The following is a 26,080-nucleotide window of genomic DNA, read 5'->3' as shown; positions in this document are numbered from 1 at the left end:
TAATAACAAACCATACAGACTATCCAAATATAGTATTGTACTGTATTGTACAGTACAATATCATACTATACCATGCAGTACCGTACATTATGAAACCATGAAAAATCACCATCCAAACAGAGTGTTAAAGATCAAGGTAAGATCTTTGACATAATCTCTAAGATTTATGTATAAATCCAAGATGTTAATCATCTTGGTGATGGTATGCTGTCCTAAACAAAAGGGGCCAAAACCTATATATATTTCCTCAATTCGGAAATTTTAATTAAGGGTGATAAAGAGTTTTAAAATTAAGAAAAAATGGCTCAAGTTTTAATTATTGAGTCGAGGTGACATTTTTAAAATTAGTCCTAATGACACTAATTTTAAAATCTTCAAGTTTTATTATTTACACAAAAGTCATATATTTCCCATCCAAACCCTCTCCCTCACCTTTCCCACCCTACCCTTTTGTCATTGCCATCCCCTTTCCTTTTGTCGTTGTCACCTCCATCGTCACCACCTCCACCACCACCAATTCTTCATTTTCTTTTTTTATCACCACCACCACCACTTTCTCCTGCACCACCAGCGTTGCACCTCTTTCTCTTTTACTATCGCCGCCACAACAACCACCACATCCACCTTCGTTGTCGTCACCACCTCCACCACCACTAATTCTTACTTTTTTTCCTCCATTACCACCACCTCCTCGTCTTCCAATGCCAACATTTCCTCCTCAACCATCATCGTTGTCACCTCCTTCTCCTCTATCATTGCCGCCACAACAACCACCACCTCCACCTTCGTTGTCGTCACCACCTCCACCACCACCAATTCTTCCTCTTCTTGCTCCAGTAGCACCAGCTCCTCGACTTCCAACGTCACCATTTCCTCCTCCACCACTGTTGTTGCCACATCCTTCTCCTCCACCATCGCCACTACGACAACAACAACCTCCACCTCCCACCAACCTCAATATTTTTTTTGCCGCCATAACCACCCTCTCCTTCACCTCACAACTGCTAAAGTTGTTGCAACAACTAAGTCATAATTTGCAACAATATCCTATTTGTTGCAACAGATGGGACATATGTTGCAACATATTGTTAATTTGTTGCAACATGCAACCTGTTGCAACATATTGCTAACATGTTGCAAAAGATTGTAAAAATAAGGACCAAAAAGAAAAGAAAAAGAGTGCAATGAAAATCGATGAACGTCGGCGATGATAACGACGACAATAAAGACCATAAAAAGAAGAAGAAAAAGAAGAAAATAGAGGAAGAGAGAAAGAGGAAAAAAGAAGAAGATGAGGGAGTGAGAAAGGAAGAAAATAGAGAAAGAGAGAGAGAGAAAAAAAGAAGATGAGGGAGAGAGAAAGGAAGATTAAAAATATATTGTAGACGAAAATTTCAAAATTCGAAATTTAAAAAGAGAGGGAAGACTTTAGAATTTTCGAAATATTAATATATCCTTCAAAGTTTTTAATTATTCTAATCAAGTCTATTTTGTATTTAATTGTATTTGACCAAGTTAAAGTCACCAATATTAAAAACAAGACTTGAAAACACCTTTTGTTAAATATTAACCTCAAACTCAAGGAGGCCCGACAAAAAAAAGATGAAACCCTTCATTTTTCATGTATCATGACAGATCTAGAGGGATTGGTTCACAATAGGTTGGTGTGTCTCAATTCTAGGGATTTTACTGGTGGGTGTAGTGGGTCTATTGTTGATGACAACTTCTACGGTCCATAGATCCCATCTCCGATCCTAAAAGTTAGCCTTCGTCGGTGTAAAGTACTCAAAAATATGAAATATGCTAAGTGGGATAAAATCCTGAATCCATAAAAAAGATTCACAAATATGGAGTGACTCACGAGTCATATTTTTCAGAGACTGTTTTTTGAACAAGTCTGCTTTACAAAGAACTCATAGTCATGAAATAATTCATGCTTCATAAGTCACTTCGCAGAAAACCTCAGAAGCTAGCATAACTGACAAAAGATGATCTTGAATGTGTCCCATCTATTGGTTGAAGGTATCAATTCATGATCCCTGAATTGTTTGCCCAGCCAACTCTTGAGAAATCACAATTTTGATGTGTGTCATAGGACATACTTCTTTGTCACTATATAATATGCTTAATGCATGGTTACAGGTGATGGTTTCAAAACAGATTTATAAATGGAGGCAGGAAAGCAATGTCCGAACAAGAAAAAAGGACAACTCCACAAAAGAAATCAAGAATGCAGAATGAATTTAAAAGATATTGAATGCAGAGTAGCAATCCGACAAAACTAATGCAAAAGGACTGCATAAAAAAAAAATACCACTAAAGAGAGTGTAATTAATTGAAGATTACATACTCAAATCATGAGAATTAAAAAAAAATACTAATAAAGAGTACTTTCTCTTTTAATAAGCTAACAAAAATTTAAACTAATTGAACCTCAAACCACCTACTGTCAAGTATAAGGTAATTCATTTTTCATACATATATATATCTATCCTTCACACAACAGCAACAACAACATATCCAGTGAAATCCCACAAGTAAGATCTGAAAAGGACAGAGTGTATGCAGACCTTACCACTAGCTCACGGAGCTGGGTTCGGAAAACTGTCTTTGAAGCTGAAAAATAAGATAAATTATCTGATATCAAGGCGGATGCAACAATTAACAATGGGTTCAACTGAATCCAATATATCCAATGCTTCTCTATCTCCATGAGAGAGAGGAATACATTAAGTAAATACTTGCTCCATAATTGCTGGAGGATTGTAATTTTTAAAACCTAGAAGTTGAGTAATATGCATAACCATCCGATAAAGAGATATTCTTAATAGTATGTGGCATATTATTTGTTTGGGATCAAGCTCTCATTTAGGAGTAGAATTTGTTCTGCAATTGCGACTGTTTGACTTGCCCCAGCTTGGAAAGTCTATTGCCATGTTGGTCACGCTGTTTCCAGAAGAGATGCAAATGATTAAATGAATATAACTCAAAACACTTTGTGTTAAAAAATAACCAAGAAGATACATCACACCCTTGTGGTCGGGCCCTTCCCCGGACCCTGCGCATAACGAGAGCTTAAGTGCACCGGACTGCCCTTTTATAAATCACAAGTACCTGGTTAAGTACCTGACTTCATAGTCACCAGAAGTTAAAGCTAGTTAATCAAATCAAAGCAATGAGCAGATTGGGAAACAAGACCAACAAATGAACACTAGAATGTCAGAGAGAAAATGCAACGCAAGAATATATATTAATATATATGAATAAATTAGTCCCTATTCAAAAGTTTCTCATCATGAGGAAAAGCCCCCAAAAATATAAAATGTTATCCCGGAGCATAATCAGGAATGGTACACTACACAGAATACAGAGTTATGCACAACTTTAAACTAATAACAGTTCCAACAGAAAACTCGCCATGCCTGATCCTAGAAAATCTTCCCTAAGAAGTATATACAAAACAACCCTTCAATTCCAAAATCTTTAGTATTCATTCATCCAAACATTCCAAATAGTTTCTGGAGATGTAACTGTTGGACATGTTAAGGATCCTCTATTTGCTTCACAAGGAGCAACGCGAAACTGCACCCTTGACATTTACAAAAAGAAAACAGAACGTAAGACTCCCATATCAGCCACTTTCTCTCATGCAATTTCCGGGCAAGAGAAACTTATATTGGTCTGCCTTTTCCAAAAGATAAGCTGGAAGGTGAACGGCAGAGTAGGAGTGGGGAATAGGTCCCATTTTGCCTATGATTGCCCTGAATGTATACTCCTCCGGTAACATATCAAATAAATCAGCTCCTTCACAAATTACCTTTTGCACTCTCTTTGGATTCAGAAAATGAGAAAATCTGACCCTGTCAAAATGGCTGTAGGCTTTCATCTTGAATATGAACTCACTTATGTGGTGGAAACAAAAGCTACAGTGCCATCCTGCATCTGCCAAGATGACATCTGACTGTCGATAATGTGCATATCTAGTCTTACCTGATTGGTACCGATGAACAGAAGCTCTCCAGCTATTGCTATCCACAAGGAACTCAAAAGAGTAGAGATAGTTCTTCAATCGGAGATGAAGAATGGGAGGCGTGTCATCACACCACCTCAACAGATTGATGGTATGTCTACTAGGTATCTCATCAACATCCGACATTATCAGCAAATCATCATCCTGAATACCAGCTTGTTTGAGGAGATAATCCAATGCAAGTCTCTGATAAGCTTCCTCAACAAAAGGGTTCTCTCCTTTCCTAAATCTCCCGGGAATTTGCCCATATGTCAATCTTGATTCAACGAATTCAAACTGATCTCTGTGATTAGCAAAGTATGAAGGCTTTGGCAATCCGGTGAATGTTGAATTGGATTCAAGTAAAACAAACTCCGTTACATAAGGGTACAGCTCTTTCCACCGTATGGTCAGCATTTCCACCTCATTACTGAACAACACTGCATCAAAGACACGCCTAGGATACTCACGAATTCCCCATCCATGAAGTTTACAGAGATTCTCCATTGACACGTTCTCATGATAATAGTGAGGCATTTCATGGAAAGGCTTTGGTGGCTTTTCCCATAAAGGTCGTAGAAAATAAGTAATTTTCTGTCCATGCAAATATATACCAAACACACAGGTTGGAACAAACAAAAAAAGAAAGATATATGTTTTCAGATCCAAACCACGAAGTATGCATTTTAGTCTCGACATGCTCAATGCTCGACCAGCTTCCTGCAGTCAACGAAACCTCAGTAAGAGGAAAGTAAAAACTGAGGATAAGACTCAACAAGGGTACCCAAAAAAAAGACACATCCTATATCACATAGCTCTAATTCAGTCCCACAGAAGAGAATGGAACCTCATTCTATTCTATTGACCATGCCTAAATTAAAACAGTTAACCTAATCATGGTAAAGTAAATATGGTTTGGTGTAAACACCCGGCACGATTATGTTAGTGAGACTCTTCAAAAATGTTGTCGCACCCGTGCAAGATCCTTCAAAACTGCACTACTTTTGGAGGATCCAACACGCACCTAAATATATTTTTGAAGAATCCAAGCAATACAGTTCTTCAGTATCTACCCAAATTGTGTTGTGCTCATTGTTACCACCCCCAAGATGAGTCATGCCAGATATATGCATAGAAAACATAATTAAGCTTCAAGCAAAAGTAGAAAAATACTTGGTGAAAGGGTACTTTCATTTAACACACAAGGAAAGGGCTATGAAAAGGAACAATCTAGAATTAAACCCCTCCTCCCCCTCACAATTTCCTTCTCCTTCTTTATTGATTTTTAAAAAAAAAAATCTCTTTTTTGGGTTATTAAACAAGGAAGCAAAACAGGAAAGTATACAGAACCTTAAATCAAATCAAACAACAGTTTAATTTCTTGCTTCAATATCGGATAGAAGAACTAATATAAATATAACAAAATTTCAATGACAGAAAATTTCCCCCTTTTGAAAATTAACCAAAAACTTTGAAAATTTTCCCGTTTCCTGCCAAAGAAGAGCATAACCAGAAACACAATGAAATCCAATTATGTGTCAAATTTTTGTAAGAGAAAAGGGAACAAAATATTACCTCATTACAAATATCATCCTTCTTCTTTGAACAGTAACCAGATCCCCCTTCTTCAAAAATATAAACTTTTTCCCAAAATCTAGTGATACCCGACATCTTTCTCCCTCTCTAACTATATTTCTATGGATATCTCAACTCCTTCAAAACAGATCAACCCACTTGTAATGCAACCCACAAATTCGGACACAGAAAAATGTGGACAGATTTATAGACAAAGCAACAAAAAAAAAACTTGGATTTTTTGTAACCCTGAAAAAATTGGTTGAAGCAGAATATTAGTCCGAAAAAAATAGAGAGGAACTTGTGGAAGGATGAAATTAGGAGACAAAAATATAGGGCAGAAAGGGATGAAGTATTTTTATGGGGTGGCAGTTGTCATAAAGAAGATTACAAGGAAGGAAGCCGTTTCTCTTTGTCTTTTACCCCACTTCTACTGGCTAATACAAATCATTAATAAATTTTATTTCCTTCCCTAATCATTTGTTTCTTTCTTAAAAAGAAAATACTAGGACAATAATACCCCTTTTTGCACTTCTTTTTTCATCTTACCGTATACAACCCTTTTTACACTAAAAAAATATATAGTGAAAGATAATAATCAAATTTCTATATTTCAATTTTTTTATCTTATTATTATTTTTAGTCTATTTTTAAAAAATATATTTTTTCTTTTTTGAAGTTTAATATTTTATGATATATTTAAAGCCACAATATAGGTGTATTTTTAAATTGAGAGCACAAAACTCAAAACAATTCTTTACTTTTTAAAATTTATACCAAATCAAAATAGGACAAATAAATTAAACCAGAAGAAATACATAGTAGAAAAAGAAAATACAATTAATTTGAAGATAAAGTATCTATAGTTGTTTTGTTGATCCAAATCATAAGTAATTATGCATTTGGACATTCTTTAGTTAATTCGTTTGTTTCATTTTTATATGACAATACCTATTATTAATGAGGTATTATAAACTTTCCTGCATTTTTGAATAAATCAATTTTATTGTATTAAAATTTAAGAGACGACATTACAATTGAGATTTAAAAGAAAACCACCACTCCTTCCATCTCAATTAGGATTGTTTATGATTATAGTTAAATCGAACTGCAATCTAAATCAAATCAATCAAAAAGATTGATATTTGGTTTGATTTTGTTTGGTTAATAATAACTTTAATATTGCTTAATTGAATCTATATTAGTTTTCATGTGGATTGTTCATAACAAACTTATTATTTTCAAACCAAAAAAAATAAAAACAAAATGAAAAAAATCGACAATAATCAAATCGATGGTTATTTTCTTTGTTTGGTTTGATTTGAATTTAGATATTTAAAAATCAACTAAATTGATTTGGTTGTGGTTTTAAGCAATAATCGATCCAAATAGGAACAACCCTAATCTCAATATATGTAGATTTTTTATTTTTTGAGATTCAAATTATAAGTTTTGTTTGATATTTTAAAATATGTTATTTGATCATATTGATATATGAAGAATTCCATCTATAGTATTTTTGTATAAATTTTGAACATGTAAAATTTATTTTTAAAATAGTGTGTTGATTATTTAGTTTAACTTTAAAAATTAATTAAATTGACTCTCGATCATCACATATATTGGGATCCAAGGAGTATAATTTTACCTTATACTTAGAGTTTGTTTGGCATTGTTGTAGGAAGACCAAAAACACTTATTTTGAGAAAAAAATATATTATTTTAAAAAATTAAGGTGTTTGGCCAACTAGTAAAATTGCTTTTAAATGGAAGCAGTTTTCTATTAAGAAGAAGCAAAAAATTATTATTTTTAAGATCAAAATATCTCTACCATATATACATATTTACTAATGTATTCCTTATATTTATTTACATATTTATTTTTATGGTGAATTTTTCGTATCTAGTGATTTAACTTATTGAATGATTTTTAAATTTATTTTGCTTGATATTTTTAATTATACTTAAATCATCATGTTAATATTATATGAATATTAATTTATTTTTATTTATTTATGTATGATATTGATTGAAAATTTGAATTTGTACATTTTAATTTATTAAAAATATAAATTTAATTAAAACATTTATAATAGATATTTAAAATAATTTCTCTCTATAAAATAATATTAATATTAAAAATGCATTGATACTTTTTTTTTACGTAATTTGACTCTCAAAAGCATTTTTTGAAACATAATTTATTTATTAAAAACACTTTTCAAATAAATTAATCAAACACAAATAATTTTTTTAAAAAAATATTTTTATAAATAAATAATTTTTAGCAGTAATGTCAAACAAGTATTTACAATACCATTATTTTACTCTTTATATAAGAGATCAATTTAATTTTATATCAATGTGATCCTCCATTATAACTTTATTTTGGAATAAAATCGCTTATGAGAAGAGGAGAGGAACGTTTATCCTTCAAATTGAGATAATTGAATGTATGGGTAATTTGGTCATTTAATATTGTGCATGCCCCTTACCTTAGGGCCAAAGTCTTCTGAATTGACTGGCTCGATGCAACTTTGTGTGCTTGTCGCATGTGGCATAATACAATGGGATCATTCACCATTGGAATTAGCAATATGTAACGTTTCATTAAAATGTTTAAATTATAATTAAATATTAAATCATACCATAAAGTTTGAAATTTTGAGGACATGTGGCAATTTAACTTTGCCGTTAATATGCTAATGTCACTGTCATTGCCAGAGAGAATCATGTTTGGTGCCCCACCAATGTTCTTTTGGAAAATATATTAATCTCTCTAAATTATACTTTCGGATGTAATTTGACATTTTAAAGCTTAAAATTTAAAATAAATCGTAATTATTTGTATAGTTATAAATTATTTTATTAATAAAAAATATTTAAAAATTAAATTAAGACTAAATATAATGTCAGATTTTGAAACTGATTAAAAGAAAAGAATCATACAAATTTGGACAGAACAAATAATGTATTTTATTACTTTCCTCATTTTAAGTTGTTATTTGGTTTTGAATTTTGACATGGAAAAATATATCAAATGCTATTTTATTTAGGGAAAAGGCATAAAAAATTTTTAAAGTTGTATCGAAAAATTAATTACACATTTAAACTATCACGGCAATCTGTTACACACTTAAACTATCTAAAACTAAATTTATTATTTCTCTAAAACCGACGTGGCAAAAAAAAAGAGTGCGCCAGACTAAAACTAAAGTAAAAAAAATTTAAAAAATAAAATCACCACATCTTCCACGTCCTTTCTTCTTCACACTCACCTACCATCTTCTTTTTCACATCCACTTTCATTTACTCTCCATTTTGAATCTTAATTTTTTTTCTTTCAAAACTCATTAAGAAGAAATTCTTCACACTCATCTCCATTTACTCCCCATTTTGAATCTTGATTTTTTTTCTTTCAAAACTCATTAAGAAGAAGAAGAATTCTAGTAAAAACATATAAGTCAAACTTCTTTTTTATTTCATTTTAGATATGGAATAGAAATTATCTTTCACTCAGATTGTTCAAATTCAAGCAAATTAAATTTATAGGCAAGATAAAAAAATTGATGATAGGTTATGGAGAGCAAATGAGGTGTTAGTTGCCTCCTAATTTTTGTTGCGATCCATTTTCTTGCTGAGAAAATGCTAGAAATTATTCCAACAAAAATAAAAGAAAAATACCAAAATAAAGGAATTTTGATTTAGTTAAAATTTGCTCTTGCTCTTTTTTTTTTCTTTTCAAGTATAATGTGATAATATATGGTGGTAATTTGTGTTGAGATCCGTTGGGAAACTCTCTCTTTTTTCTGAACAAAAAGAAAATTTGTTGGATTTAGTTGAAATTTCTTGCAACAGAGGGTGGATCGGATGGGTGGTATTTTGATGAAGAAGACGATTGGGTTGGGGGGAGAGGTCGGATGAGTGGCTACTAATTAATTAGGAGTTTAATTTGTATAAAATATAGCTAATAAAAGAAAAATTAATTAATAAAGAAAAAAAAGAAAAAAATTATAATTTCTGGCATGACGATGTGGCAGCGAGTGTAATACACCACATACTGTAAGAGTGATGTTATACATTTCAGGAGGATAATAAATTCACTTTTAGATAATTTAGGTATGTAATATATCGCAATGATAATTTAAATATGTAACTGACTTTTTGGTACAATTTCAAAAGAGAATTTATGTCTTTTTTCCATTTTATTTATGATATTAAAAATGTCATATGAAAATTATAATTAAATAGTTATAAAAAAAAATAGTTTTTTAAGGGATTAGAAAACGTAAGACAAAAATTGAAACGAAGAAAGTAATAATCATATGCTTAAATTATGTGATATTTGCCTTAAATTATTATTTTCATATTTAAAATGTCACATATAAAGTAACTTCATTTAAAAAGGGAACTACGTGACATTTTCTCTGTCTTTCTTCTCTCTTCTCTCTCAATTTCTCCTGTCATCATTCAGTCCACCAGAGCACCTCTTAATTTGTCGTCTCTAATTTTATGTTCATACTTTTTTTTTAGTCCCAATTTTAAAGGTTAGAATTTTTTAATTTTTAATTAGTTGTTAATGTTATTGATAGATTACATTGTTTGTATGTTTGTTACATTGTTAATGTTATTATTAGATTTTATTATTTTGTAAATTATTACATTATTGAATTTCTATGTTCTTGAATTTTGAAAATTTATTCATGTTTGTTAGAGCCCGTTTGGATTGGCTTTAAGTTGGTCAAAACCAACTTAAAGCCCTTTTTTAACTTTTGGACGTGTTTGCCTAATGCTGACTTTAAGCCATAAAGTTCTTAAAGTCAGTCAAAAAAGAAAAGTTAGGATTCCTAACTTTTTTTTTTCAAAGTGCTTAAAGTCATTTTCTTTGACCATGGAAATTACTTTTATATCCCTTATATTTTAACTAAATTTTCAAACTACCTTTTTTTATTCTTTTAACCCTAAAATTCACATCATAAGCATTTTTATCCAAACACTCAACTGCTTATTTATAAAAATAACTTTAAGCACTTCAAAGTTCTAAAAGCACTTCATACATAAAAGTTACTTTTTTTAAGCCAATCCAAACGGGCTCTTAGTAATAATATTTCTTTTAATATAACAGTATCAAGTGTTCTCATCTACATTTTAAAAAATCTGTTGAATATTTATTTTATAAAACAGGCCATAAATTTTAGCATCAGATAATACATGACTTGCTTGTATATCATAAAGTACTTCAATTGCCTACACAATATTAGATGTCCCTTTGAGGGTATCCGATTAAAAAAATATATAATATCAGGTCAAGTACAAATTATATATCTCATATATTTTATTATGTAGCATATATTTTTTGAATTATGAAATTATTTTCACTTTAAATACAAAATAAATAAACACTTGAATTAAAAGGAATTGCAAAATACGTATAATCAACAAAATTGTACTTCACGATTTTTTTCAACATAATATAACCTATAAGAAAATTTTCATTACATGTTTTATGGTGTAGCAAAATACATATAATCAACAAAAATGTATTTGATTCTAATTGTAAAAATCTACTTCTCTCTAGGAAAAGACCCCCCCCCCCCCCACAGAGTTTTCTCCATGACAACCCACCCCGTTGCTAGTACCCCCCCCCCCCCCCCCCAAGAGTACCAAATCCTTCGGAACCTCCGAATGGCAATAAAGGAATGGAAGAAGACCCACCTCCTAGACAATCGTTTATGGAGGCACTATTGAACAAGCACCCAGAAATAAATAACAACTACTCCACCCTTATGGAAGATCAAACAATAGAAGAAGACAAAGGACAAGAGAATGGAATCTAACTAACCAGGGAAGACCAAGAAAAAAATTTATCTCCCTTGGAAATATTTTGTCATTGTCAAACTTAGGAAGGAAACTATCCCACCAGTACCTAAAGACAAAATTAACGAAACTTTGGAAGCCCATTGAAGCCTTAACTTTAATCGATCTAGGATGGAAATTCCATATCGTTAAATTTCCCCTCTAAGAAAATAATAACAAGGCCCTCTAAGGGGGACCCTGGTTTGTAGCTGGCAGCTTCATATCCGTAAGAAGGTAGGAACCAAACTTCTCCCTCCCCCCCCCCAAGAATCGACCATATCCCATAGTGAAATATGGATAAGGTTTTCTTAACTGCCAACTGAGTTCTATGATAAAGGCATACTAGAAAAGGTTGGGAGGAAACTTGGGGCTCTTCTGAAAATTGACACCTGCACATCATCCACCCTAAGGGGGAGATATGCAAGAATATGAATCCAAGTACCCATAGGTCTGCCAGTTAAAAAGAACATCCTAATCGAAAGCCACCTACAAGATATAGTCTACATAGGGAATGGAACACTACGTACAAGATGCGGGAGACTTGGCCACACCACGAAATCATGCACCTCTCCCACCACCTTCCACCCCCACCCAAAAATCACGAAATAGTGAATGACTCATCAACAAACAAAGGGAATGCAGAGGCATGGCAAACTGTCTCTTTCCCATGCAGGAACAAGAAACAAAGAGCTGGAACATCACACAACAACAAAGTCAACAAAATTAAAGAGAGAATACCACACATTACTTAGGTAAACACTTTCAATGCCATAACAAGTAAGTTCTCACTTCACTCGACTACAAGTCCTTCTAATTTGCTATATTGTGCTAACATTCAAAGCCCCTCCCCCCCCCCCAAAGAATGTTTAGCAAAAGGAAAGAAAAAGGTGAGTTACACTAAAAGTCGGACCAATGCTCTGCCTCCCAAAGCAAGTATTAATTGCTCTGAAGAAAAATTCACCACCAAATCACATGCCATAAATATAAATGGCTCCTATGCAGATGTTAACATGTTATATCTGGCACCAAAATGCTTGGGCAAAAAGAACATCAGGCTTCATTAAATGAAGCCTCATTCAATGTAGTGGGACCCCCAAAAGGTTTTTCTCCTAGGAGAAACCCCATTTTATCCAGCGTCTCGGCGTCTCCCTCTATGAACAATGAAACCCTAACTCCCCATCCAAACACTCTCTTACCACTTCAGAGAGTAATCATCATGGTGCTAGTAGAGATGTGACAATGATCGTCGCATCAATTAACTGGGCACCAAGCCCAACTCCCCAATTAAGTAGTCCTCAAACCGAGGATAAAGCCCCAAAACCTCCCCAAATGGAAAACTCCAACCCATACTTTCCTCCACTAACTGCTCCTCTGCACTATGTGACTGTGCAGCTCTGGAAAACCATGTTTCGGAATCATGGATGGAGCTTACCCTCCATGGACAACAACTCACTCTAAACCTAGAGATCGGGACACAACCAGTGTTTATCACGATCAAAGAACCATAATTTTTAGCAAACTTTGAGAAGGAATAAACCTGGCCACATTGAGCTTTGGACAACAATTATGGATGCAAATGATTCTCCATGCCTATCTCTATAGGGACCTCTTACAGATGACGAGCAAGGAACTGAATGCACTCTTATCCCAGGTATATCAGCAAATGCCATTCTTCTCCAAAACCCCTATAGGACTCCTCAACTCTTATCCCCAAGTTCATTCCATGGTTTCCCAGGGACTGAACAGCAAGGCAGGAAACCTAGAGAAAGTAACTCTTTTAGCATTAGATGTATTAAAGCAGAGAAATAAAGAGCTCGAAGACCTACTCCAAGCATTAGAAGAGTAGAGAACATAGTTCTTCAATTTGGAAAGCCAAGTAATCAAAGTATTCAAAGAGCCGTCCAGATAAGCTATTTTAGTAGTCTGTCCAATATTAGTGAGGAATCTGATGATGATGCTGAGGAATCAAAAGAGCAATCTCCCACCAGCGGTAGCCATTAAATCTCTAAAAGATCAGAGAAATGCCCTCCCATCAGAGAAAGGGAAGGGGAAAACAACCAACCCTCCAATCCAAGCCAACCCAATGAACTTTCTCATTTAGAATGCAAGAAGCGCCAATAGCGCCGCTTTCAGAAGACAGTGTCTAGCATTAGTCAAAATACACAAACCCACAATAATGGTGCTCTTGAAAATAAAAATGACGGAGCACAAGAGAATCACTGAAGATCTGGGCTTTGATGCTTAAATCCAGTCACCAGTGAATGGACTCTCGGGGGGCATAGTCATCATGTAGAAGGAGGACATGGTGAAGATGGGCAACATCTCGGTCACCCCTCAAGGGATTCATGTTATGGTCAAGGTCAGTAACCTCCATAACCCATGATTGTTCTCTTATATTTATGCTAGCCCCACACCTAATGAAAGAACCATCCTTTGGTACAGTCTCTGGAGAATTTCCCAAAATTATTCTGGGGATTGGTTCATGGGAGGGGATTTCAATAAGGCCTTAGTTTCTAGGGATAAGTTTGGGGGGAATCGCTTATCTCATCAAGATGAGTCAGCCTAAAAGTCTAAATAATTTAAAGTAATTGAAAATAAATGCGGAAATATAAAGTCTAGCATGATATAAATAAAGATAAGAGGAAAGTGGATTCTAAACTAACCAAGACTTGGTGTCACGTGTGCAAGATGCTATTTCAAAAGAAATGAAGAAGATACAAGGATAAATATCTCAATTCCCAAGTAGAACAAAACATAAGGTAAAAGATGTCGAGACTCTGCCGAAGAAAACAAGGTACTACCTCTCAAGCGTCCAGAAGCTCGGACCGATCAAAGAGTACTATGAATAGGAGGTGCCGGGGCTCAGATCCTACATAAATATAGAAGCAAGGGGTGAGTATCAATTACATGGTACTCTGCAAAATGGAAACTAAACCTTAAGTAAAGCAATGAGGAACATGGATACTCCTGATATCCCAATCACAATCCTCCACAACTATACGCATGCACTTAGACAACTCATTTTATACAGTTTATATCATAATTGTACTAGAATACTAAAAAATCCACAATAGAAGGCACAAATATATTCTCACCACTATACTCAGGAAACAAATATAATCTCATATCATAATCAATCAAAGGAATAAATGAATGCAAACGCAATATCAAATATCGTGATGCATTCTATCCTACGATACACATTCATTGATCACCTCAGACTAAAACCCACAAAGGCCTCGCATAGACCATGTATCCATTGAAAATGACCTCAGCCAATATCTGTGGAAAGAGACCTTAGCCATAATATCCACTGAAAGAGACCTCGATCGTCAGAAGAAAACTCGGCAAATCACCTGAATCGGTAGAAATCTTGGTCCCAATATCCAGTACCTAACTCATATCATTTCTCAGCCATCACATATATAATATATGCACAAGTAATGAGTGAAATTGGATAAATATTCACACAAGATATCATATAGTCCACAATCACACAATAGATCAATACCTCACAGATTACAACACTTCAACAAATGTAATTTAATTCAATCTAATGACCCAATATATCCTAATCCACTCACACAAGAAAATACAAGGTTCAACATACTTAACAAATATTAGAATTCCACTTGCCTTAGTCAAAAAGTCATGAACAATCCAAAATCACCGTCTTTCCTCTCTAATGATACTCCAAATCACCACAATCTAATCAAATATAGACTCACAATCACATTTTAAATCTATTGACACTAAAATCAAGAAATTCAGATGAAAAGAGTAAAATAGTCAAAAATCTCATATCGGAAACCGAACTCGAAATCTGATTATTTTTAGATAAAAATATTTTTCAAGTAATCAGGAATCTAATGATGAAATTCGTTTTAAAATAGAGTTAAAATGAGTTGAAAAATCATTAAAAAATCAAATTTACATTGTTCTTGAAAAACCCTAATTCCTTCAACTCAAAATCACTAATTTCATGTCGAAAATCTAAATAAGTAATGAATAATCAAGAAAATAGGTTAGAATAGCTTATCCAATTTTTCCCCGCAAGAAATCCCTTCCAAATTGCCTTTTCAAAGCTTGTAAATTCAAAAATGGTGAAAAATGGATTAAACCCTGACTAAAACTGTTCTGGCCACATTTGTTCGCCGTGAACGCGGATAACTTACTCCGCGAATGTGGAGATAATAGAGACATATATCCGCAAATGCGGATCACCCTCCGTGAATACGGAGAAGAAACTTGGTCTACTCCACGAACATGACCTGTCCTCTGAGAACTCGAAAAAGGGATTTAGCAAGCTCCACAAATGTAGAGAAGGAAATATCAAACACCAGATAACAAATTTTGGCAAGTCTCAAAGTCACGAAATAGACTCTCAAGATTTGGTCGAAATCCCGCGTACACAAATCAGATATGCAACTCCACTAATTTTGATGTTCCGGACTCAATGAAACTATTAAAATTCGAATTCAAGGTCTCATGATCTCCATTGCATCACTAATGGGGAGGGAACGATCCTTGATAGTCCAGTTAGAGAGTCTGAAATCCTCCAGGCCATCAAAAGCTTTAAACCCTCCAAATCCCCTGGGCCAGATGGTCTTCACCCCCTCTACTATTAAAATTACTAGAGCATTATGAAGAGGCAAGTGATAGATTTCTATGAGCACACCTTTAGACACAGCTGGATGAATCCCCAAATGAACAAATCTCTTCTGTGCTCATCCCCAAATGTTAGAATGCCTTTATGCTTAAGAACTTCAAACCTATTGGCCTGTGCAACACCAGTTATAAATTTTCACCAAAATTATTGCCAATAGAATCAAGCCTTACCTCAACAAAATCATTGGCCCCAGCCAAGCCAGTTTCCTCTCTAGTAGAAGAGCCTCTGACAATGCCATTGTCCAGGAATATATCTTCCACTTCAAAAAAATGAAAGAAACCAAAGCTTACATGATCCTTAAGATTGATCTGTAAAAAGCCTTTGACAGGTTAGAATGGTCTTTCATTAAAGACTCCCTAGAATTCTTTTACTTCCCCACTAACCTCACCAAGCTTATCATGTTTTTCATCTCCACCTATTCCATCTCTGTCCTTATTAATAGGTCCAAAACTGATTACTTCTTTCCTTTTAGAGGAATTAGACAAGGTGGCCTTATTTCCCCTTACATCTTCATCCTCTACATGGAGAGGCTTTCTAGGAACATTGACAAGGTCGTGGCTAATAAGTCTTGGATTCCTATCTCTACCTCTAGCCTCAAAATCTCCCACCTTTTCTTTATTGATGATCTTACCCTCTTCTCCACTATCTCTACTCAAAGATGCTCCAACATTCTCCTTCTTCAGAACAATATCTGCCACAATTCTGGCTAAAAGATCAACTCTAGCAAATCAAAAGTTATCTTCTCTAATAACTACAGTACCAACAATCATAACACATGCTCTGTAATGCTTGGTATCCAAAGTAGCAACTCCTTTAGTAAGTACTTTGGCTTCCCTATTTTTCATTCCAGACCTGTCAATAGTGATTTCCAATTCATTATCGACAATATGCAAAGGAAGCTAAATGGTTGGAAAGCTAAGCTCCTCAACATTACTGGTAGAACCATCCTTGCCAAAGCCTCCCTAGGTAGTATCCCCTATCATGTCATGTAATACATCCAGCTTCCAGTCAAAACCAGAAAGACCGTCAACAGAATCTAGAGAATTTTCATCTGGGGTGCCACCTTTGAAAAGAGAAAACTTCACCTGATAGGATGGGTTAAAATTACCAAGAGCAAGAAGGAAGGAGGGTTGGGCATCTAGAAGAGTGAGATAAAAAAAAACAAAGATCTCCATACAGGCCTAGCCTGGAGAGCCTTCAAAAACCCCTCCACCCTTTGGGAAAAAATTTTGTATTATAAGTACTGCCACAATAGAATCTGCCTCCATAGAAGCAGAGCTAAATCAAGTTGGAAATGCACTTTTCAAGGCTGGACCATTTGCACCAACAGTACCAACTGGATTGCCAACAAAGGGAACAAAGTCAGATTCTTTGAAGACTTCTGGATTCCTAACTTAAGACCTATCAGAGGCATGGTATAGGGTCCTCTCAACAAGGATGAAGAAGCTATCAAACTAGACACCATCTTTAACAAAATTCAATGGCACTTTGATAGTCTATCCATGCAAATTTCTGACAATATCATTCACTCTATCCTTGATAACCTTCCCCAACTCTGTCAAACTGAGGAAAACAAGCTTATTTGGGGCCTCACCCACAAATGTATCTTCTCTACTAAGAGTGCGTATAACGCCTTAGCCATGGAAGAAATCTAATCTGGACCTATAATTTCGAAAGACTTCATATGGATTTGGAAACAGAAGGTGCCCAATAAAATCAACTGTCACGACCCAAAAACTGAGGTCATGATGGCACACATCTCAAAACCCAATCTGATGTGTAACCCTAAAAATAAAACTCATACAAGACTCCCAAAGGGGAAAGTGATGCCACGATTTAAATAAAAAGAAAAAAAAAATAAAGAAATTATCCCAAAACCTGGTGTCATAAGTATAAAGAGCATCTAATACAAGGTTCGAATCTGAAGATACAACATAAGTCTCTGAATGATACAAAAGACTGAAAAATAAAGATAGACTAGTGACGATCCGAATTCTAGGACCTCACCACTAATCTGAGAATACACAATCCGCTAGAATATTAACTGCCACGTGGGGTACCCCGACTAGTATCTGCATCAAAAAGGGACACAGAAGTAGGGGTGAGTACAATTCACATGTACTCAGTAGGTTTTAGCTGACTGAGTATAAGGAATTAATCAAACCTATGAAATAAACTAAGGAACGCTTCCACCTGCATACAGAAAAATCCCACTTCGGCATCGGTGCTGCCAGTTTATATATATATTGGCGCGAGTAAAGTAAACCCATAATAACAGATCATAATCACAATTAATTAGATAATTCAAGCAGCACAGATATCAATGCAATGCAATGCAATATGATGATGCAATGATGTGGTGGTACGGTGGAATCAAGACTATCGCACAGCCTGTCGTATACACCTGCCGAGCTGTGCTACCAAGCAGGACCCATGGGGGTCTCGCAGACCATATACCTCAATCACAATATCTCATTATCCTTGCCACCTCCTCGTGGTCAAGGGATCACAATGCATCCACTACCCTGCCGGAAAACTGCCTCGGTCAGGGACTCAAGATACAAAGGTTAGGATCACAATGCATCCACTACCCTGCCGGAAAACTGCCTCGGTCAAGGACTCAAGATACAAAGGTTTAAAGGTGTTTCATTTTCTTTCTCAAAAAGAATTTCCATATTTCTCAACTTCCCATGTTTCATGATATGATGAATGAGGATGAATGCATCAAAACACATATGCATGGAAGTAATAATCAACTCACATGTGGTATAAGGTTCAAAGTTCTCAAAACTTAACCTACACATGATATTCACCCTCAATAAATAGTAACGGGAAGAACACACTTTCATTTAAATATTCACCCCTTTCTCAACAATATTTCAATACTCAAGTATGCTCAAAACCCCCAACTCAATCTCTCAGGCGGCATCACAAGTCAAATAATATACTCAAGCCTCTCTCTTAGGCAAATCATAATTCACATGCTCTCAAAGCAAATAAGATAACAAATAAGGCCCCCACACGGGCTATGTAATACAAATAAACCCCGTCACGGCAACACATTAATAAATAAGCCTCCACACGGACATCACAATATATATAACATTCTCAACTCATACTACAACCCCATCCCAAAGTCTATAACATATGAATGACTAATTACCCCATCTCAATCTCAAAGAAAGATAGCCAAACCTACCTCAATTGCCGAAGCCGCACTCGAATACCTCCACCGGACAAGCAACTCTCGAATTCAGCGCCCGGAATGACAACCCACTATCAACAATGAAACATACACGTCACAAGGAGTCCAATGACACCCATATTGATAGGTTTCGGAACCGGGGGTAAAATGGTCCAAAAATTAACTATTTTCAAAAAGGGTCAAATCTAGAAATTTATTGAACAATCCCATTCTATTGGTAATAAGGAACTCATGGTTGAAAAACCCATAAAAATAGAGCTCAAAACGAGTTGGAAATCACAATTTTCCTTAAATTCGGATTAGGGAAGAAACAAAGATTTTTGGGGTTTGAAACTAAAATTTAAGAGTTAAAATCGTCAAAAACTTAATGAAAAAGGAAGGTTTTAGGTCAAAAATCACTTACCCAACACTTTGCCTCAAAAATCTCTTCTCAAATCACCTCAAGGAGTTCAAGAACTCAAACAAATGATGAAAAATATTGAAATGGGAAGAAAGGGGCATTTTCTGCCCAAAAAGTTACTGTTCACGCGTGTTACTGTTCACGCGTGTTTTGTACAAATTTTCGAAAATCACCCTCAAGGTTATTACATTATCCACCACTAAAAAGGATGTTCGTCCTCGAACATAAGATAAAATAAAGTACCTGGGGTCTCAAAAAGCTGAGGGTACCGAGCCTGCATATCAGACTTTAACTCCCAAGTCTCCTCCTCAGCAGGCCGATGCTGCCACTGCACCTTGACCGAAGCGACCTCCTTGGTCCTGAGTCTACGAAGCCGCCTATCTAGAATAACTGTCGGCTCCTCCTCATAAGTCAAATTCGGACTCAACTCTAGCGCATCATAAGAAATCACATGAGACTCATCCGGTATGTACTTGCGAAGCATGGAAACATGAAACACCGGATGGACAGCTGACAATTTAGGGGGTAAGGCCAACTTATACGCCACTCCACCTACTCTCCTCAGGATTTCAAACGGGCCAACAAACCTTGGGCTAAGCTTGCCCTTCTTTCCGAACCTCATCACACCCTTCATGGGCGATATTTTAAGCCACACGCAATCACCCACCATGAACTCTAAGGGACGAACCCTCCTATCAGCATAACTCTTCTGACGACTCTGAGCTGTCAATAGTCGACCCTGAATCAAACGTACCCGCTCCACAGCATCCCTAAGTAAGTCAGTATCCAATGCATCAACCGCAATAGAATCAAACCATCCAATGGGTGATCGACACCTACGACCATACAATGCCTCAAATGGTGCCATTTGAATGCTGGAGTGATAACTGTTATTATAGGCAAACTCTGCTAAGGGCAAGTGTTGGTCCCATCGGGCACCAAAATCAATCACACAGGCCCTAAGCATATCCTCCAACACCTGAATAGTCCGCTCGGACTGACCATCGGCTTGGGGATGAAATGCTGAACTCATCTCTAGCCGCGTACCCAAACCACGCTGTAATGCCTTCCAAAAGTGAGAGGTGAACACTGAACCCCGATCCGATACAATAGAGATAGGCACCCCATGCAGCCTAACAATCTCACGAAGATAGATCCTAGCTAACTGATCCGCATTGTAGCTAGTCTTCACCGGAAGGAAATGAGCTGATTTGGTCAATCGATCCACAATCACCCAGACAGAGTCATACTTACCCAATGCCATGGGTAATCCAGACACGAAGTCCATAGTGATACGCTCCCATTTCCACTCAGGAATGGGCATCCTTTGCATAGGACCACCTGATTTCTGATGCTCATACTTCACTTGTTGGCAATTTAAACACTTAGCCACAAAATCAATAATGTCTCTCTTCATGCCACACCATTAATAGTGTTGTTTCAAGTCATGAAACATCTTTGCCACTCCCGGGTGAATCGAATACTTGGAACAATGAGCCTCCTCCAATATCATACGTACCCATTCACTAACCTTGGGCACACAAATGCGACCATTAATCCTCAAAACTCCTTCCGAATCAAGAGAGGCTGATTTTGCTTCACCACTTAACACTTTGTCTCGAATGGCCCTCAACTTTTCATCTTCAAACTGGTGTGTACGAATCTGGTCCATCAAAGTAGACCTAGCCTCCACCAAGGCCAAAATACCATGATGTGTAGAAATATCAAGTCGGACCAACTGTCTAGCCAATGACTGAACCTCCAATGCCAAAGGCCTCTCCACAGCCTTAAGAAAGGCCAAACTACCCATGCTAGATGCTTTGCGACTCAGGGCATCCGCTACCACATTAGCTTTTCCCGGATGATAAAGTATGGTAATGTCATAGTCTTTCAATAACTCTAACCACCTACGCTGCCGCATGTTCAGATTCGGCTGAGAAAAGATATACTTAAGGCTACGGTGGTCAGTATAGACCTCGCAATGCACTCCATAGAGATAATGCCTCCACAACTTCAGAACAAACACCACCGCTGCTAACTCTAAGTCGTGGGTAGGATAGTTCTTCTCATGTACCTTCAACTTTCGAGAAGCATAAGCTATAACTCTACCTTTTTGCATCAATACACCACCCAAACCGACTCCCGAAGCATCACAAAACACAATAAATGCCACGCCCTCCTCGGGTAAGGCTAGAATAGGTGCTGAAGTCAATAATTCCTTGAGCTTTTGAAAGCTCGCCTCACACTCATCAGTCCACTGAAATGCCACGGTCTTTTGAGTTAGCCTAGTCAATGGGGGCTGCAATAGAAGAGAATCCTTGAATAAACCGACGATAGTAGCCTGCCAACCCAATAAAACTCCGAATCTCGGTAACCGAAGTAGGCCTAACCCAATCACGAACTGCTGCAACTTTGGCTGGATCAACCATAATACCATCCTTGGTCACTATATGACCCAAGAATGTCACGGACTCAAGCCAAAACTCACATTTGGAGAATTTTGCATACAACTTCTCCTCTCTCAATCTTTGAAGGACTGTCCTCAGGTGCCTAACATGATCCGCCTCATTCTTGGAATAAACCAAGATGTCATCAATAAACACGATCACAAACGAGTCCAAATAAGGTCGAAATACCCGGTTCATCAACTCCATAAAAGCAGCCGGGGCATTAGTCAACCCGAAGGACATAACCACAAACTCATAATGCCCATAACGAGTCCTGAATGCAGTCTTCGGGATATCAGATTCCCGAACTCTCAACTGATGGTAACCCGACCTCAAATCAATCTTTGATAACACCGATGCACCTTGAAGCTGGTCAAATAAATCATCAATGTGAGGGAGAGGATACTTGTTCTTGATAGTGACTTTGTTCAACTGTCGATAGTCAATACACATCCTCATAGTACCATCTTTCTTCTTCACAAATAAAACCGGTGCACCCCACGGTGATACACTAGGTCTAATAAACCCTTTCTTCAACAAATCTTCCAATTGTTCTTTCAACTCTTTCAATTCTGCCGGAGCCATCCGATAAGAAGAAATAGAGATGGGTTTAGTGTCATGCTCCAAATCAATCACAAAATCGATATCACGGTCAGGAGGAACTCCCGGCAAGTCTGTAGGAAATACATCCATAAACTCTCTCACCACCCTCGTAGTCTCTATATGAGATGACTCCGTGGTGAGATCACGTACATGAGCCAAATAAGACAAACAACCCTTATCCATCAAGCGACGAGTACGAATATAAGATATCACCCCCTTAGGATACGAACTCGGATTACCCTTCCATACTAAGCTAGGTAAATCGGGATAAGCTAAGGTCACGGTCTTTGCATAACAATCTAATATAGCATGATAAGGAGATAACCAGTCCATACCCAATATCACATCAAAATCAAGCATGTCTAGTAAAATCAAGTCTGCACGGGTCTCTCTACCCGAAAATATCACCAAACATCCCTTGTATACCCGATCCACTACTAAAGATTCACCTATTGGGGTAGAAATAGTAATAGGCACAATAAGGGACTCACTCACATAATCAATACCCACATCGAAATAAATCGACACATAAGAATAGGTAGACCCTGGGTCAAATAATACTGACGTAAAATGATGGCAAACCAGAACAATACATGTAATAACCACATCAGAGGCCTCTGCCTCAAATTTACCTAGTATAGCATAGCATAATTAATGGTCACCCTTAGCTTGTGAACTACTACAACCACCACCTCGAGTACTCCATAAAGCACCTCAAACAACTAAAACTGGTGTATTGCAGACAACTTGTGACCCTGGCTAAATAAAAGAAGAATCACATATTTGCCCCTTATTCAAACTCACCATCACAAAACAACCTAAGTAAACTACTCCCAACTCATCATAGGAGGACCGACAGGTCTATGAGCAAGAACAGACCTCTATCACTTCTTAGCCATTCCCGCAATTATAAAAAGAAATAAGACATTCCATGTGCCTTCAAGATACCCAATTTTGAACAACCTGTCCTGACACTTGGTCAAAAAGATATAAGCCTTCTCAACAGTGATAATCTCAAACTTGGGAGACAATACCCTGACGAATCTCTCCAAATCTCTTTTGCTCCTAAGTAAACATAGCAACGCTAGAAGACATAGGTGGAACCACAGATCTCAAAGGAATCCAAAGTGGGCTAATTAGATATCTAAAATTTGAACTCTAACTATCAAAGTCTAACCGACCATCTTCCATACTTTTTTTGTTGCTCCACATCTTCATACTCATAATCAGGCTCGAATAGGCATCACTAAATCATCCTTAAGCAAGAGCCGATATTTCGAACCCGACAGTTACTTTTAATGCGGAAGGAATAGATCAGAGGTAAATAACACTTGATATGAATAAATCGCACGAAGGGAGTAAAAAGAAAGAAATTCTCCTATTAAGTATCTTGTAGCCTCTCGAAGATAAGTACGGACGTCTACGTACCGATCCGCAAGACTCTACTAGACACCCTGCTCTTTAACTTATAAGACCGGTGAACCTAGTGCTCTGATACCAATTGTCACGACCCAAAAACTGAGGTCATGATGGCACACATCTCAAAACCCAATCTGATGTGTAACCCTAAAAATAAAACTCATACACGACTCCCAAAGGGGAAAGTGATGCCACGATTTAAATAAAAAGAAAAAAAAAATAAAGAAATTATCCCAAAACCTGGTGTCATAAGTATAAAGAGCATCTAATACAAGGTTCGAATATGAAGATACAACATAAGTCTCTGAATGATACAAAAGACTGAAAAATAAAGATAGACTAGTGACGATCCGAATTCTAGGACCTCACCACTAATCTGAGAATACACAATCCGCTAGAATATTAACTGCCACGTGGGGTACCCCGACTAGTATCTGCATCAAAAAGGGACACAGAAGTAGGGGTGAGTACAATTCACATGTACTCAGTAGGTTTTAGCTGACTGAGTATAAGGAATTAATCAAACCTATGAAATAAACTAAGGAACGCTTCCACCTGCATACAGAAAAATCCCACTTCGGCATCGGTGCTGCCAGTTTATATATATATTGGCGCGAGTAAAGTAAACCCATAATAACAGATCATAATCACAATTAATTAGATAATTCAAGCAGCACAGATATCAATGCAATGCAATGCAATATGATGATGCAATGATGTGGTGGTACGGTGGAATCAAGACTATCGCACAGCCTGTCGTATACACCTGCCGAGCTGTGCTACCAAGCAGGACCCATGGGGGTCTCGCAGACCATATACCTCAATCACAATATCTCATTATCCTTGCCACCTCCTCGTGGTCAAGGGATCACAATGCATCCACTACCCTGCCGGAAAACTGCCTCGGTCAGGGACTCAAGATACAAAGGTTAGGATCACAATGCATCCACTACCCTGCCGGAAAACTGCCTCGGTCAAGGACTCAAGATACAAAGGTTTAAAGGTGTTTCATTTTCTTTCTCAAAAAGAATTTCCATATTTCTCAACTTCCCATGTTTCATGATATGATGAATGAGGATGAATGCATCAAAACACATATGCATGGAAGTAATAATCAACTCACATGTGGTATAAGGTTCAAAGTTCTCAAAACTTAACCTACACATGATATTCACCCTCAATAAATAGTAACGGGAAGAACACACTTTCATTTAAATATTCACCCCTTTCTCAACAATATTTCAATACTCAAGTATGCTCAAAACCCCCAACTCAATCTCTCAGGCGGCATCACAAGTCAAATAATATACTCAAGCCTCTCTCTTAGGCAAATCATAATTCACATGCTCTCAAAGCAAATAAGATAACAAATAAGGCCCCCACACGGGCTATGTAATACAAATAAACCCCGTCACGGCAACACATTAATAAATAAGCCTCCACACGGACATCACAATATATATAACATTCTCAACTCATACTACAACCCCATCCCAAAGTCTATAACATATGAATGACTAATTACCCCATCTCAATCTCAAAGAAAGATAGCCAAACCTACCTCAATTGCCGAAGCCGCACTCGAATACCTCCACCGGACAAGCAACTCTCGAATTCAGCGCCCGGAATGACAACCCACTATCAACAATGAAACATACATGTCACAAGGAGTCCAATGACACCCATATTGATAGGTTTCGGAACCGGGGGTAAAATGGTCCAAAAATTAACTATTTTCAAAAAGGGTCAAATCTAGAAATTTATTGAACAATCCCATTCTATTGGTAATAAGGAACTCATGGTTGAAAAACCCATAAAAATAGAGCTCAAAACGAGTTGGAAATCACAATTTTCCTTAAATTCGGATTAGGGAAGAAACAAAGATTTTTGGGGTTTG

At 36.6% G+C, this 26,080-nt stretch overlaps 1 protein-coding gene and 1 long non-coding RNA gene across 2 annotated transcripts; both read right to left on the bottom strand.

Moving 5' to 3' along the window:
• Nucleotides 1-3,231: 3,231 nt before the first annotated feature.
• Nucleotides 3,232-6,013, bottom strand: LOC129880395 (uncharacterized). The gene is made up of 2 exons (XM_055954407.1): nucleotides 5,585-6,013; nucleotides 3,232-4,729 (listed from the first exon to the last, which is right to left on the bottom strand). Exons 1-2 carry the CDS (start codon nucleotides 5,678-5,680, stop codon nucleotides 3,632-3,634), a joined length of 1,194 nt encoding a protein of 397 aa, XP_055810382.1. The 5' UTR covers nucleotides 5,681-6,013; the 3' UTR covers nucleotides 3,232-3,631.
• An 18,398-nt stretch (nucleotides 6,014-24,411) lies between these two features.
• On the bottom strand, nucleotides 24,412-25,831 carry LOC129875723 (uncharacterized). The gene is made up of 2 exons (XR_008763219.1): nucleotides 25,745-25,831; nucleotides 24,412-24,617 (listed from the first exon to the last, which is right to left on the bottom strand). It is a non-coding gene; the product is annotated as an uncharacterized LOC129875723 (long non-coding RNA).
• Between the last annotated feature and the right edge of the window lie 249 nt (nucleotides 25,832-26,080).

This window comes from Solanum dulcamara, chromosome 2 (genome assembly GCF_947179165.1).
Source record: "Solanum dulcamara chromosome 2, daSolDulc1.2, whole genome shotgun sequence".
NCBI lineage: Eukaryota > Viridiplantae > Streptophyta > Magnoliopsida > Solanales > Solanaceae > Solanum > Solanum dulcamara.
Note: the sequence above shows the minus strand (reverse complement) of the source record. Positions and strands in the feature narration are given on the sequence as shown.

Bases quoted from the DNA above. Each gene is read 5' to 3' on its own strand.
- LOC129880395 (XM_055954407.1), bottom strand. From the start codon at position 5,680: ATGTCGGGTATCACTAGATTTTGGGAAAAAGTTTATATTTTTGAAGAA. The intron at 4,730-5,584 runs GTAATATTTTGT...CGTTGACTGCAG, and splicing joins AGGATGATATTTGTAATGAG to GAAGCTGGTCGAGCATTGAG.